This window comes from Astatotilapia calliptera, chromosome 15 (genome assembly GCF_900246225.1).
Source record: "Astatotilapia calliptera chromosome 15, fAstCal1.2, whole genome shotgun sequence".
Taxonomy (NCBI): domain Eukaryota; kingdom Metazoa; phylum Chordata; class Actinopteri; order Cichliformes; family Cichlidae; genus Astatotilapia; species Astatotilapia calliptera.
In genome coordinates this window covers 26957076-26973301 of record NC_039316.1, presented here as the reverse complement: position 1 = coordinate 26973301, position 16226 = coordinate 26957076, and the positions used below count along the sequence as shown (strand labels likewise).

The 16226-nt window shown below is 44.7% G+C and overlaps 1 protein-coding gene across 7 annotated transcripts; it reads right to left on the bottom strand.

The window, feature by feature from the left end:
• Window positions 1-187: 187 nt before the first annotated feature.
• On the bottom strand, window positions 188-10567 carry LOC113037475 (MAP/microtubule affinity-regulating kinase 3-like). 7 transcript variants are annotated; one of them, XM_026194591.1, is made up of 20 exons: window positions 10076-10542; window positions 9113-9301; window positions 8981-9034; window positions 8148-8196; window positions 8010-8066; window positions 7695-7760; window positions 7449-7519; window positions 7288-7344; window positions 6404-6538; window positions 6201-6302; window positions 6013-6132; window positions 3571-3670; window positions 3384-3496; window positions 3195-3312; window positions 2927-3117; window positions 2708-2796; window positions 2363-2635; window positions 2110-2154; window positions 1609-1986; window positions 188-454 (listed from the first exon to the last, which is right to left on the bottom strand). In XM_026194591.1, the coding sequence occupies exons 1-19, from the start codon at window positions 10124-10126 to the stop codon at window positions 1617-1619; spliced, it is 2250 nt and encodes a 749-aa protein (XP_026050376.1). In that variant the 5' UTR covers window positions 10127-10542; the 3' UTR covers window positions 188-454; window positions 1609-1616. The 7 variants fall into 7 exon arrangements, with proteins under 7 accessions (XP_026050376.1, XP_026050377.1, XP_026050379.1 ...); XM_026194592.1 differs by lacking the exon at window positions 2110-2154; XM_026194594.1 differs by lacking the exon at window positions 8010-8066 and having other exon boundaries at window positions 10076-10540.
• Window positions 10568-16226: the final 5659 nt, after the last annotated feature.

Here is a 16226-nt window from a genome sequence, read left to right as displayed (position 1 = left end):
CTGTTTCCACAGGACTGGACTTACTCTTAGGGTTTTCAGCAGCTTTTATTTTGGAAACCAGCAGGAAACAAAGGCTCCTTTAAATCGAGACACAGGCCTGTCATGTGATCTCAGCTTACAGTGAGACAGGGGTGTGGCCCCTCTAGGTTCCTCTAGCTCCACAGAGACGCCACACAGGAAGTTGAGCTGCGTTCAAGGTGTTTAATGAGACACAGGTGAACCAGCTGACCGCTCACACGTACAAAACTAATGAAAATATCTACATTCACAAACACTGAACTGTCCACAAGCCCCGCCCTCTCTGCCAGGCTCCAGGGGTCAGGCTAGGCTCTTTCAAAAATAAAACAGCAGTACAGTTCCTATGTCTTCCCAGGATGCTTTGCAGCTGTCAAGTCTGTTGATCCGGAGCAGTGACAAACTGCTGACCCTGCTGTTGACAGGATGTCAGGAAACCCTGTGCATAGAAAGAGGTCATCATCATCAGAGCAACCTGTGACATCAGCATCCAGTAATCAGTAGCAGGGCTCTCAAAATTTCAAAATCCCTGGTAGCCCTTCAGGCAGGGACTCTTCAGTTTTTGGTAGCCCAAAATAAATTTAAGTAGCCCGAATAAAAAAGAGAGCAATTTTTTGATTGATGTTTTGTTTCCCTTACAATATTATACATTAAAGTATAATATTGTAAAGGAAACAAAACATTAATCAAAAAATTGTTGAAAAACAAATTACAACATTGTATAAAAATTACAATCATCAACTCAAATACTTGGTTCTAATTGAACAGAAATTTCTATGAACTTGTAAGAACTGTGTAGGACATGAATCCGTCTGTGTCAGATCCTGAATTTGAAATTTCCACTGAAGTCACGGGTAAGAGACAAGTGGAACCAAGATCTAGGCCATTTGCTTTTTGAAGTTTGCAAAGACTGCTAAATTTTGCCAGTGGTAGTTCCCTCTTAGTACGCTGTTCTAAACAGATTTTTCAGGTTTATTTTTAGTATGTTATTTGCAATTGGTGTTTGTTCTGGGAAAGATATTGCAGACTGAGCAATGCATTTCTTGCATTTCTCATGGGTTCTAATGGGGGCCTTTCTTAAAATGACTGGTCCCAGTAACAAAGGCACTTGTCGACTCAGAAATCGAGAGAAAACCAACAACACACCCGGCAGAACATTATGTTATTTACACGGGTGCACATAAGTGGTCCGCATGTGCGCATTCACTGTCAAAATAAAAGATGCGCACCAGATAAGAAGTTGAAACGCGCGTTGTTTGCATAGTGCGCAAATTATCATCACTCACCAATCAGTACTGTCGCTCTCTATACACAGTTCGCGAGATTGCAAAGTGAAAGCAAAAAACAAGCGCAAATTCAAACGCGATTTCAATATGTCACATATTGACAGTGGCTCATCGATGCCAATGACATAATTACCCAGCTACATTTCCGAAAGAATGCAAAAGCATTGACATATATTTTTCCTTCCTACAATAGCCCGACGGGCAGGGAAGAGATAGATTTTGGTAGCCCGACTGGAAAAATTGCTAGCCCCGGGACGTCGGGCTAGCGATTTTGCAAGCCCTGAGTAGCCAATGAGGTCGCACGTACCTGCGCGGCTACAGTTTGAGCTCGTTGGCGATCTTGGAAGCAACGTTCTTGAAGGCGATGGACGTTCCTGAAATCCGTTTGAAGCGGACACCGTTGAGTGAGAGGCGGGGCAGCTTGCACACCTCCATCTCCCATTGGACAAGACTGTCGGCGTGGCCATCTCCATGGACACAGAGCAACAGAAAGTGCTCGGGCTGCTCGTAGTCGCAGTTGTTGGCATCAAGGACTTTCCTGATCTCGCGCATCATGTCTAGTGGCTCCATAGAGGATGTGGTCTTCATGCTCCACGTGAACCTCAGCGAGCGAGGCTTGGCATCCTTCAGCAGAGGAGCAGCGGGGGACGCAGGCTCCTCTTTCTGCTCCGACGACATGTTACGGCTGCAGATGGACAGAAGAGTATCAGCTGACAAACATGCTGCTCTCTGATTGGAAAGTCTCTGTGTTTACCGTCAACACTCCAAACCAATCACAATAAAGAGATGATGACATCATCTGACTCACCTGGAGCCCTCAGCTCTGCCATTCCTCTCAAGCTCTGAGATCCCTCTGACAGCAAGGACACAGGAAGCAAGAGCAAAAGGGTGACATGGATGCAGCAGGAAAGGAAGAAGGAAAGGCAGAAGGAAGCAAGGGAGGAAGAAAGCAGAGTTGGTTGTAGCAGAAGAAGAAAACACTGGAGGGTCTGGTGCTGGTCGTTACAGCGCCCCCTGTCAGCTGCCCGGTAAACCTCCCATGATGCCTCGCTGTTACATACCTGCGTGTGAATTTGGAGGTGAGCTTGGAGAAGAGGTTGGTGGAGCCTCTGGCCCGTGATTGGGCAAGTGGTGCAGCGTCATGTGACAAGGTGGGGGAAGCAGGGGGGCCATTGTAGGTGGCAGTGCGTCTCTCTCGGAGCTGACCACCGTGAAATGTGCTGCGACTTGCTGTCCCCCGAGGGAAATGAAGCCTGTCGGGAGGAGTTGTTCCGCTGCTGACGCTGTGAGTGGAAGCTCCACCCCCTGATCGCTGGGGGGGCGTGGTCACTGCGCTGCGTGGAGGATGGCAAAAGTTAGATACAAAGCGTATGGATCAGCAGGCATGACTCACCTGGCGACTGTACCTGCCGTCTCTGCCGTTATGGACCGCAGCATGGCGTTCTGCAGAGCTGCACACGTACGTGTTCCTTCTCGTCATGCTGGAGGACCCGCCCTGTGACACACAGCCAATGAAAAGTGTGAAGACCATAGACAATAATCAACCAATAACTGAGACGCAGTAGGTGGAAATGAGCTTTGAAAAGCACAACAAAAGCTCATCTGCAAGCTGCAGTGTCACTTACAGGGGGTGTAGCTAAGCTCTTCTTCCTCTCTGGGATATCGGCCACATTGGGGTTGTTGGCGCTCCCCAGCAGAGGACTTCCTGTTTCCACAGGACTGGACTTCGTGTTCTGACTTCTGCCCTCCAGCTTCACCTCACACTCTGCTGACGTGGTGGCCTGACTCCTGGTGGGAGGAGCCATGACAGAACACACTGAGGAGGAGAGGAAGAAGGAGGTGTTAGTGTGCCATGGGTTGGAGCCAGGTCCCAGTGTAGGAGTGGGCGTTTACCTTGGTCGCTGTATCGCCTTTGTTTGGAGGAGGAGCTACGTGGGGCAGCGACGTGCGCCGGAGACTGGCTGCTGCTAGACGGCCGCGGTTTGAGCAGGGAGGAGTCGCTGGCCTCCACCTGAAACACAGACACAGCTACACCTGTTACACCTGCCAACGTTACCTGCTGTCAACACTGTAACCACTTACCTCCACAGTCTTGCGTCCCAGCAGCAGGTAGGTGGCCGTAATGTCATCGTACTTCATCTTGGAGAGCGAATCAGTGATTGCATCTCTGGAGTAGCCCATCCCCACCATCAGGTCTGACAGATCAATACTGACAGTCAGTGTGTGTCTGTCTGCGTCTATGTGTGTGCGTCTGTGTCTGTGTGTGTACCGATCCTCTGCTCGTCTCTGATGTTCAGCTCTGGTTCGATGAAGGGTTTCATCTCGTCTTCATCAGAGCTGCTGTTGATCCACCGATCCTTCATGATTTGCTGATAAAAGAAACAACGTAACGTTCAGGTAACGTGTTACCCGGTGAGGGTTAGTCATTATAAACAGATAATTACATAATTAGTACCCTCACTATCACTGCTGTACTGATTATTTATCATGGCTATATTGACTAGGACCCAGTAATTGTTGTCCTGTGTGAGGGACCTGAGCTGTGGTGTAATGATGTCATCTCACTCTGTGCTAATGTCACAGGACCAACAGAGTAAACATTTCATGGCAACAAAGGAGCCAATATTTTTACAGATATCATGTTTCTGATGCTAAAGATCAAACTGTGTCAAACCAGCATTCAAGGAGGCTCACGGAACCGTGATCACACACACACCATTCATCATATGTAAGAATGGGAAACACACACACACACACACACACACACACACACACACACACACACACACACACACACACACACACACACGATTAGCTGATTCCTGTAATCAGCTAAAGTTCAGTCAGCTGTGCGCGTTGTTCAGTTCAAACTGAGTGGAAACATGAAAACAGACCAAGCTGCCACAGTAACCAGCAGCTCATGACACCAATGCATAATTAGGTAATCAGGTTTCTGACAAGCACACGAACCACAGGAAGGTGCCGTTCTATCTATACCGAGTCGCACCTCAAGACAGATTCTTCAACATTAAGCAGCACATGACAGAGGACAGAGATGTATAGACTATCAGGATATCCTAAAGACTCCTTGAAAAGCCTCCAGTTGATTTAAAATGCTGCAGCAAGAGTACTGACAGGGACTAGAAAGAGAGAGCATATTTCTCCTATAATGGCTTCCCTTCATTGGCTCCCTGTTAAATCCAGAATTTAAAATCCTGCTCCTCACATAGGTCTTGAATAATCAAGCCCCATCTTATCTTAATGACCTTGTAGTACCATGTCACCCCATTAGAGCACTTTGCTCTCACACTTACTCTTAGAGTATTTAAAAGTAGAATGGAAGGCAGAGCCTTCAGTTTTCAGGCCCTTATTCAGTGGAACCAGCTTTCTGTTGGGATTCAGGACACAGACACTATCTCTACTTTTAAAATTAGGTTTCAAACTTTCCTTTTTGCTAAAGCATATAGTTAGGGGTGGACCCCTAACTATATGCTGATTCCCTGCACGGAATCATACTTGTTATTAATCTCTGGCTCTTTTCCACAGCATGTCTTTGTCCTGTCTTCCTCCACCCATCCCTCCCTGAGCCTGGTTCTGTCGGAGGTTTCTTCCTGTTAAAAGGGGGTTTTCCTTCTCACTGTTACCAAAGTGCTTGCACATTGTGGGTCATATGATTGTTGGGTTTTCTCTGTATGTATTATTGTAGGGTCTACAAGCACCTTGAGGCGACTGTTGTTGTGATTTGGCGCTGTATAAATAAAATTTAATTGAACTGAAACATGAAAGATGCACAGGTGGCTTCAGAGACTTAAAGTAAAAACCTGAAACGAGTCAGCGTTGTGCACTTCCTGCTAGGGCTGTTCGATATAACGATATATATCGGATGACGATATAAAAACGTCTATCGTTTCATTTTACACAATCGTTTGTTTCGTGGTGTCGCAAAATAAATTGTTTACGGCAATATTTTTTCATCGTTTTGATGGTCACTGTTTTGGCTATATTAATTTCTTAAAGTTCGCTATTTCTCTTATATTTAATATAACCACACTACGGACGGACAAGCGCCTGTTTTTATGCGTTATGGTTAGCAACAACGACGGTAACACCATCGCGTGTCCGCTTGTTTATGTTCCACATAAACCTTTCACAATAAAGCTCAAGATCCTGTTGAGACTTTTCAAAATAAACTGAATCACGTGAAAGAGCAGATTATTTACGGATGAGAAGTAAAAAAGAGCCGCCAGGTGCTAAATAATAGACCTTAGACTCAAACGTTAGAACAGGCTTTTCCCCGCAGCACGCCGTGTAATAAATACTCACAAAGAAAACGGTGGCCGTTACAACTTGTGTCTAAAAATGTATCGTTTCATGCATCGGTTAAAACACTCGACTCCAGCTACATGACACGCAGCTGGAAACACTTCACGCAAATTGAGCTGCCCGAGATTCACAGAATTTACAGAAAACGTTACATTTTTGTGATTTATATCGTTATTGGGACGATAGAATTCTTATATCGGGATATGAGATTTTGGTCATATCGCACAGCCCTACTTCCTGCACCCTCGTCCAAGTCGATAGGTTTTTAGTTCATGTTTTTGTTTTCATCTGTTTATCCTTCACTCTGAATTGAACTGAATTATGCATATATGATGTATTGATTATGTACAGATGATGTATTGATTATATTGCTGATGTAGTGGTTCACCTCCAGTGTTCCTCTCTTGCCCGGGTTCAGCACCAGGAAGCGTTTCAGCAGGTTCTCACAGTCCGTCGACATGTAGAAGGGGATTCGATATTTCCCTCGCAGCACGCGCTCCCTCAGCTCCTGCACACACACCAATCACTGTCATGTCCTGATGCTGCAGGACATCCTCAGACCTCCCTGCTCCTCACCTTCAGGTTCTGCCCGTCAAACGGCAGAGAGCCACTGACCAGCGTGTAAAGGATCACCCCGAGACTCCACACATCCACCTCTGGACCGTCATACTTCTTACCCTGAAACAAACACGCACAAGCATACGTCACAAATACACACACACTCTATACTCTGCAGCTTCACAGAAAACCACACACACCACAGACACCTTTGTGCGTACCTGGAAGAGCTCAGGTGCAGCATATGGAGGAGACCCACAGAAGGTGTCCAGTTTTCCTCCAACGGTGAACTCGTTGCTGAATCCAAAGTCTGCGATCTTTATGTTCATGTCGGCGTCCAAGAGGAGGTTCTCCGCCTGCAGAGTAGCAGAGACCATTTGTTAGGAACACATGGAAGCCTGTTTATAGCTGGAGTGAAGTCTGCATTGTGACAGTAAGCACAATGCAGACATAAGCTGGATTCAGCTCTCTAAAACAGAGGAAAACCTCAATGCTTCAAAGTCAGCCTGTGTGTGTTTGTGTGTGTGTAACTACACTCTGTAGTAATACAGTTGTAGGAGCTAACATGGAGAGTCAGAGTGGTTGGCTCACTGTACATGACTGTAGCCTGTATATCAAAACATGGAAATAGGTGAGCAGCTAATGCTAAGTGCTAACCTATTCCTACACTAATAAACGAAAAATAAAACCAGAGAGAAAATAAAAATACTGCAGTTAGTCTGACGCCTCGAGCGTTTTCATCCTCCTGCTGTTTTTAAATTTATGCGATGACTGTAGGGGCGTCCGATGTTAGCCCCGCTCTGAACCCTCCCTCCTTCCTGCTCTTATCCGTCTTTAACAGGACCTGACAGGAAACGGATCACCAAGCAGGACGCTCAATTTCTCACTTTTCCACAACCAGAAGAATCACCCCCGATGCTAGACATCAGAGAGAATGCAGCTTTTAGGGAGCTGCTTCCATTTTTACATACAGTTTGATAACTTCAGAAGAGGAAATCGAAAACACCTGAAAACGTTAAATTTCAGATGTGAAGGTGATTCCACACCTGCAGACCTCTCATATAAAGTTTAGGTGGGGCTTCAGAATAACCGCCCGGGGCGTTACCTTGAGGTCTCGGTGAACGATGTGCTTCTGATGGCAGTACTGGACTGCAGACACAATCTGTGGAGACACACACGGACCTGAAACACTTGGGTATTATGCGATGGATAGTACTGCCAATGTGTTACCATGGTAACGGCAGTGTGTGCATGTGTACATGTTACCTGTCTAAATTTAGCTCTGGCCTCCTTCTCCTTCATCCTACCATGAGCTACGAGGTAGTCGAATACTTCACCTGCGCGCACACACACGCGCACACACACACACACACACACACACACACACACACACACACACACACACACACACACACACACACACACACACACACACACACACACACACACACAGGGTTCAAAGGTCACACCTGTCCCAGCCTCTGATTGGTTTAAAATATATGAAGAACTAACCTCCGCTGGCGTACTCCATCACTAGGTACAGAGTCTTCTCCGTCTCAATCACCTCGAACAGCTTCACTGCAAACACGTACATGTGTATACACACACAGACAGACAGGGTTCAGATAATGTAAGAGAGCTCAGCTCGCTCTCTTACATTATCTGAACCCTGCGTGAAGCCATTAGGCTGTACTTCCATGAAGTACAAGGGGAGTTCTCTGCACTGAACTCAGGCTCAGTGCAGAGAACTTCCCTTGTACTGAGGCTCTTAGAGCAGAAACAGAAACCAAACTGATCGCAGCAAAGAAAAACAAAGTCATGAACCACCTGATAGAAGCAGCGAGGTGATATGAAACAGCCGTGTGACGAGGTTCTGCCCCTCACCTGTTTAACCCCAGGAAAATTACAAATATGGCATCTGAGCAACTCTGGTCGGTCACAGTGATGACGTGAGGAGGTACTCACCGATATTCGGGTGATTTAAGATCTTCATTATTCGGACCTCCCTGTAGAGCTGAGACACAGACAGGAAACAGACAGCGTCAGGAACGCCAGGATGAATCACAGACGTCATCAAGAACGATGGGAACAGTTTGGTACGAAACAAAGTTCCTGTCTTTCAGAGGTCAGCTGCGTGTGAGAGATGACGCAGCGCTCTAACCATTTCTTTCAAAGTGAGCTGTGTGATTACGGAACAATGATCAATAATTATAACGTTAAAAATCACATCAATGCCTCAGCACGGCTCCTGTAAAAACCATTCCTGATTAAAATCATCCCAGCAGCACGCAGACACTTGCAACTGAAGGTACATCAGGTCAACTCACCTATAACACCTGACTGTTTCAGACCAGCCTGAAAACATCCAGGTGAAAGGTCATCATCTTGATGTGAATTATGATGAACGTCAGCTCCCTGCGCCATTAAGAACACAGAGTCGGGCTACTGTCAGACGTTAGTCTAGCTTTATTTTTTTAGGGTGAATTCTGAGCGGTGAGCTCAGACTAAGGACGCATGTATGATCTGTGACCACAGGTTTGGTAGTCTGCACAAAGCACAGGCTGAGATTTGATGGCAGAATCACATATTAAAAACACGTTTTTCCTTGAACTTCAGCAGCGAGTCAGTAAACCAGCTCCAGATGAGTGTTTTCATGTTTCCTGCTCAGGTAAACCTAAAAACACCGTTCTCTGCTTCAGCCTGACTCTTTCTAAATAATAATAATTTGAACCATTTCAGTGTAATTTCTGCTGCGACACTTGTGAGCACATTACTTCCTGTCAGGTGACAGTGCTCACCTTCTGCAGGCTGCTGGGGTTCAGCTGGGTCTTATCGATGATCTTGATGGCGACCTGTCAGACACACACAGGTGATCAGTGCTCTGTAGGGGGTCTGGGATATTTCCCAGCAGTCCCCGGGACTCATCTCACCTCCCATCCTGTTGGGATATGTCGAGCCAGCTTCACTTTGGCAAAGTTTCCCTTCCCGATGGTTTTCAGCAGCCGGTAGTTTCCCACATGCGGTGACTCGTCTGTGCCAGACGCCGACGAGTTTTTACAGCGGGCGGAACGGACAGAGCGGGATGGCACCTCGCTGCGCCCGTCGTCCACCGAGGCATGCTGGGAAATAAACACACAGTCAGCATGGAGCATGGTCCCAGCTCAAAGTATCTGTTCATGTTCCAACCCTTTTATCCAGCAAGCACCTGGTAGCAGTGGATTGTGGACATATCCCAAAACCATAGGTCAAAATGATGAAGAATAAAGAACATCACAGTACTCACTGATATAACATCAACGCTCACTAACATGACATCGCAGCGCCCAGTGACATAACGTCATGCTCACTGACATGACATCAGTGATCATGATGATGATGATAATAATAATAATAACAATAATAACAATGGATTGCATTTCTATAGCGCTTTTCTAGGCACCCAAAACGCTTTACAATTCCACTATTCGTTCACTCTCACATTCACTCACTGGTGCAGGCAAACCACAGTTGTAGCCACAGCTGCCCTGGGGCAGACTGACAGAAGCAAGGTTGCCATATCGCATCGCAGCACCTACATCTGCGCTTTATTGGGATGTTTTTATTATGTCTCTTGGCATTAGAAACACTGGAGCTGCTCACTCAGGAGGATGTTCACCTATTTAATGATGAAGTCTGAGCTTCAGGTAACCCCGTGATGCAAACCATATATAGGTAATATTAGCAGTGGTCAAAGGTCAGCGGTCAGATTTCTGCAGTCACGAGTATGTTATTTACATTTATCAGTAAACAAACAGTTTTATTAAATAGAAACTGAACTAGAAACTAAGTAACTCACTGATCTGTTTGTTTGTTGTTGTCTAACTTTTCCAAACGAAAAACATACGCGCACTCACGTGCTCGGGGTCCCGCTCGTTCACGGTGGGCAGCGGGGTCCTGGCGGACATGTTCCAGGGTCACAGTGAGCCAGGGTCGTTAGTTTCGGTCATGAAGCCCCCGCTCCGCTCCGGAACACCTGCGTGACGTCAGCCTGAGTTTACCTAAGCAGGTTCCCACGCAGCATCACCGGCCCCGGTCCTGGCTGCACGCCGGGCGGGTTATCTGTCCCGGCTTGGCTCGTCTCGGCTTCTTGTCCGGCTTTCTGTAACCGGCATCGACCCGAACGGAACCGGAGCACCAGTTCCTCTTTGCTGGCGGCTAGCTGCTAGCAGCCCGGCACTACCGGGTGTGCGCGTACGCGGAGCCTGTCCGGTGGCGTGTGGTGGCTTCTGGCTCGGGGACACGGTACCGGTTCGGTTCAGTCAGGGTCTCCTCATCCTCTACGGCAGCCTCACCGTTAGCCGCTACGCTAGCCAAGATGGAGGACTAACCCAGCCCAGCGCGCTGACGGGATGTGACGTTACAGACAGCGTGCGAAAGGATTGGTTAGCCGAGCGGCGGCGTTTGTTGTTGCTGGAGTGTTTACGGAGGCCTTCAGCGGTGAAGGGCCGGAGGTCTGGATTAGTATTTCTGAACCGTTCAATGTCCTTCAATGCACATATTATACAAACATGTAAGACTGCTTTCTTCCATTTGCGCAACATCTGTAAAATCAGAAATATCCTGTCTCAGTGTGATGCTGAAAAACTAGTTCATGCATTTATTACTTCCAGGCTGGACTAGTGTAATTCATTATTATCAGGATGTCCAAAAAACTCGCTGAAAAGCCTTCAACTAATCCAAAATGCTGCAGCAAGAGTACTGACAAGGACTAGAAAGAGAGAGCATATTTCTCCTGTATTGGCTTCCCTTCATTGGCTTCCTGTTAAATCCAGAATTGAATTCAAAATCCTGCTCCTCACATACAAGGTCTTAAATAATCAGATCACATCTTATCTTAATGACCTTGTAGTACCATATCACCCTATTAGAGCACTTTGCTCTCGCACTGCAGACTTACTTGTTGTTCCGAGAGTATTTAAAATTAGAATGGGAGGGAGAGCCTTCAGTTTTCAGGCCCCTCTTCTGTGGAACCAGCTTCCAGTTTGGATTTGGGAGACAAACACTATCTCTACTTTCAAGATTAGGCTTAAAACTTTCCTTTTTGCTAAAGCATATAGTTAGGGCTGGACCAGGTGACCCTGAATCCTCCCTTAGTTATGCTGCAATAGACGTAGGCTGCCGGGGATTCCCATGATGCACTGGGTTTTTCCTTTCCAGTCACCTTTCTTACTCACTATGTGTTAATAGACCTCTCTGCATTGAATCATACCTGTTATTAATCTCTGTCTCTCTTCCACAGCATGTCTTCTATCCTGTCTTCCTTCTCTCACCCCAACTGGTCGCAGCAGATGGCCGCCCCTCCTTGAGCCTGGTTCTACCGGAGGTTTCTTCCTGTTAAAAGGGAGTTTTTCCTCCCCACTCTCGCCAAAGTGCTTGCTCATAGGGGGTCATGTGATTGTTGGGTTTTTCTCTGTATCTATTATTGTACGATCTACGGTACAATATAAAGCGCATTGAGGCGACTGTTGTTGTGATTTGGCGCTATATAAATAAAATTGAATTGAAACTCAGTCACTAAATACATTTCACACTTGCACTGGAAAAATGTGAACACAACTCCAACACAGCTGTCACCTTTCACACACAGCAACTCAATACTGAACACACACGTTTGTAATGATGTGATCAGACCATTTGAGCAAAACTCTGCGACATCAGTATGTGTAAGAAGGTGTGAACTACACTCAGCAGCAACGCTTTCAGCATATCATTGCATCTGTAGCTCTGTACCCATGTTAGTTCTGACCTACAATGCCATGGTTGTGCTCTCAGCTAAACTCTGGTCATGAGACAATTACAAACTCTACCTCAAACAAACTTTACAGCTTTAACAAAGTGCTTATTTTGTAATCACGTATTTTAAGTTTTAAGTTCATTTTAAGTTTTTAATTAATGTTATCCTTTTTATTATCTTATCTAAGACATGTTTAACACTTTCCAACAAATAAATGAACTAAATTAAACATGAATTTATCACAGAAACATATAAAACAAACACCTTTATTTAACTGTCTCAGGGACAGTTACATCAACTGTTTTCTCCTGTGTTGTTAACCCTGAATGATTCTTGGTCCTGACATTTGCATCATCAGAGAAAGGCCACAAAATCAAATAGTTTGACCATAAAATCTCAGAAGTATTTGAGATTGTTGCAGTAACATCACTAAAGAAAAATATCTTCCCATGTCACTGTGCTTTCACTGCAAAAATTTCTGGCACAACTTCACCTAGTTCCAAGGTGCACGGAGAGGATGAAATAATTCACAATGCAGGAACTCCAGCAACACTTAGGGGAAGATGAACAACTTTAATAACTGACCAACGCATTTCGGCTTGTGGCCGAATGTGATGACCCTGATGAAGGCCACAAGCTGAAACGCATTGGTCAATTATTAAAGTTGTTCATCTTCCCTTAAGTGTTGCTGGAGTTCCTGCACTATGCTTTCACTGGAAAATATAAAATGTTGACATTTTTTATGTAAAACAAAAAAACAACAAAATCTAAAGACTTAGATGGTCTAATGAAATCTGTGAATCTGTAGATTCATCGGTGTTTCCATCTGAGAGTGTATACAGCAGCACTGACCTTGGCTTTAGAAATCCACCTGTGAAAGAGCAAATATGAATGCTGTTGGGTTTTCTTGTTTTGCATGCAGACTCAGTGCTGCTTGTCTCCTCTTGGAGTTTTCTTATTTAAACGTTGGTGGCTTTTGTTTCAGCCATCTGTCTATCAGGAAGACGTGACGAATTTATATTCAATAACCACAAAATAGACAAATACAAGATTAAATATTTTATGTATCAAATATACATGATTATACACACAGAGTTTCTATAGAAAATAACACACACACAAAAAAAAAAGCATAACATGGAAATTTGACATAGTTTGAAAGGATAAGAATAAAGTTTCATAAGACCTCTTTTTTTTTTTAAAATGACAGCTGCACCCCGTTCTGAATTATTATTCCATAGTTTTCATTTATATCTCAAACATCTTATTCATCATGCTGTTCCATTGCTATGTTTTCATTATCATAATTTTTGGGGGATATGATTATTCATTATTACAGAGTTATGAATTTCGTGATTTTATGACATTCATAAACTTTTGTTACTTCATCTGTCATAAATCATTTGACAGGGGTCATAAACACGGGGCATCCTCTCTTCGTGCAACAATAATAATAATACTAATAACAATAAAAATAAGCCTTGATGAATATTTTACCAAAACAGAAAACTCCATTTGTAGCTCTTCAGCGTGGGTCTGAGGTACTCTTGTATTTCCTGCGTCTTGGATCTGATCCTTGTTGAGGTTATTGTGTGATTCATCTCTCAGCACTGATTGGTCATGTCACTAAGGCTACGTTCACACTGCAGGCGAAAGTGCATCAAATCCGATTTTTTTTTACCCCATGCAACTCATATCCGATCATGGTATGACAGTGTGAACGGCACAAATCTGATATTTTCAAATCCAATCTGGGTCACTTTCGTATGTGGTATATACAGTATCCAATATATATCCGATGTTTTAGAAAGCGACTGCTGTTTGAATGGTCATGTCGCATTAAATCTGTCTTTTACGTCACTGACACAAGACAGACGCCAATTATCAGCGCCGGAGAAGCACCCGAGAAGACATCCCGTGTAGATGTTAGTGAAACAGTTGGGAAGACAACTTGAACATTTTATGTGTACTGTATAATCTGCAGATTCTGACAGAAATCTGCAACTATCCTTTGAAGCGCCGCTCCTCTCTAAAACAGCAATAAGGATAATTATTAGGTTATTTACATTATTATGTAAATAACAAAATAACTTAAAGCAAAAATTGGGAAACGTAAAGTCCGAAGTCTTTATATTAAGGGCCATCAGTCAAACAATACTGTTTGGTCTGGGTCTAAACAGAGCGCGTTGTGTGTGACATCTTCTTTTGCGCATGCGGGCCGCTTTGAGGGTGCACACTAGAGCGCGTTTGCTGTCGCATTTTATCTGTAGTGTGAACAAGCAGACAAAAAAATCGGATTTGATCAAAAAATCGGAATTGAGCATTAAGACCTGCAGTGTGAACGTAGCCCAAGACTGTGATGATGAGTGAACAGGAAGCATTCACATCGGGGATCTGTTTGTGTGTTCCTGCCTCTGAGGAATCTTGTTCGTACAGTGGCAGTGATGAGCTTGTGATCACTGACTGATTGACCGGGCTTGTTTTGGAGCAGAGCTCTGGATTATTTGTGCAGATGTGATCGATGTACATTGATGTGGATTATCACACTTTATTTTCCTCTCTGATCTGGGTCAGACCACAAAAACAAAAAATCAGAGACAAAATTTGTCCTGTCCTTTTTTTTTCTTTGATTCAGTCAATGGTACAGTCTCCCAGGAGGAAAATGTCTTCATTTAATACCATTTCTGTTTTTTCTTGAAATAATGTATTTTCCTGCTTGGTGCTCTGTAACAACAACTCTGGTTTGGTATGTGGCAGGTAGATCATCTTGAGGTCTTTGTGATCCAAGTCAGAGCTCTGAATAACTGTCATGTGACTGTGAACTTTGATCCTGATTTATTATGATGGAAAGTGCTGTGGAAGTTTTCCATTAAATAAAGCCTGCTGACGAGCGGTGAGCGATAGCTAACATTCTTTAATCACAAACAAAGAACAGAAAACCGAAGCTTGGTGGAGAGCCTGCATGATCGCGGGGCAAACGGTCAGCAGAGTCTCACCCGAGCCTAACATGGCTCTCAGTTAAATACCTTCTCCAGGAACAAAAGGCAGTACACAGCTGTTTCACACCTTAAGGTTTACACTCCCTTGCTACCTCCCAGAGTCCTCGAAGAGACAAAAGACTCTACCTGTGGAGTTGTCTGCTTCCCCCAACTTCCTTACTATAGCCCCACCATTTGTCTTACAGTATGAGTGTGAAACATGTTTAAATCCAGTAGCACCAAGGCATCATACAATAAAATAATGTGATTAATACATAAATAAAAGAAATTCCTATACAAAAGTGTCCTCTCTGCGTCCTTCAGCTGAGAAGCTTTTGGCCTGATTCTTAGTCTCCTGGCCCAGGTTCAGTCTGCAGTACAAAGACCTCACAGTTATCATGCAAAGAGTACAAACAGAACTCACATACACTAGATAATCTCAATAAATCTCAATATCATGAAAAAGTTCTGTTTTGTTACTAATTTTCATATATTGTCATAAAACGCTGCGTGAAGCAAGTTAGGGTGGGACCCAAATGCAGGACTCTCAGGCAGAACTAAACACAAATAGCTTTAATCCTGGATTCACAGGATGAGCAGCGAAAGTAGGGAAACACTAAAAAGACGAACACACAGAGGGACGAGGGAGATCACGATGAGGAACAGAAGGAAATGCAGATTCTGGGCAGAGATGAAACACTGAGCTACGTTAGGCTACATTCGGACAGCAGAGAGAGGGAGACAGCTCTCCTTGGTCCTCCCATGCAGAGCTGGTAAATCATGAATTAAACACATATTGTGAAAAGCTGAGTTCAGTCTCAATGCCACACCCTGACTACTTCCAGACATACCCTTTGACATGATTGTTGCCCCACAAACCAATTTCTCTGAGCAACATGGAGCCTGTCACAGCTGGGATAAAGTCAGAGGTTGGGCACACCTGGTTAGATCTGCTGGAACCACGCTGATGACGAGTCAGTCACCTGCTGCTGATTGGAGTGTCATAAAAACACCTGCTTACAGCTGTGCCAGCTTGCTTCCTGAGAAACTTGAGACACTCACGTCATACTTCCTACTCTAAACCCGCCAAGCTGAACAGCAGCAGTCACAGAAACAGGAAGCATATTTACTAGACTTGTAGTCAAGACTGCCTAAACTGAGACCAAGACAATACCAAGACCAGAGGGTATTGAGACCAAGACAAGACCAAGACCAAGTCCAGGCGAGACCAAAACCAACACCAAGACTGAGACAAAAAAGTCTTTAAACTGCAGTCAGATGCTGCTTCGTTTA

What these genes read in the sequence shown, in the direction of transcription:
- LOC113037475 (XM_026194591.1), bottom strand. Translation starts at nt 10,126, where the DNA reads ATGTCCGCCAGGACCCCGCTGCCCACCGTGAACGAGCGGGACCCCGAG. An exon ending in AAGGCGATACAGCGACCAAG is followed by an intron (nt 3,118 to 3,194) that starts GTAAACGCCCAC and finishes TCTCCTCCTCAG; the next exon opens with TGTGTTCTGTCATGGCTCCT. An exon ending in CATAACGGCAGAGACGGCAG is followed by an intron (nt 2,636 to 2,707) that starts GTACAGTCGCCA and finishes TCCTCCACGCAG; the next exon opens with CGCAGTGACCACGCCCCCCC.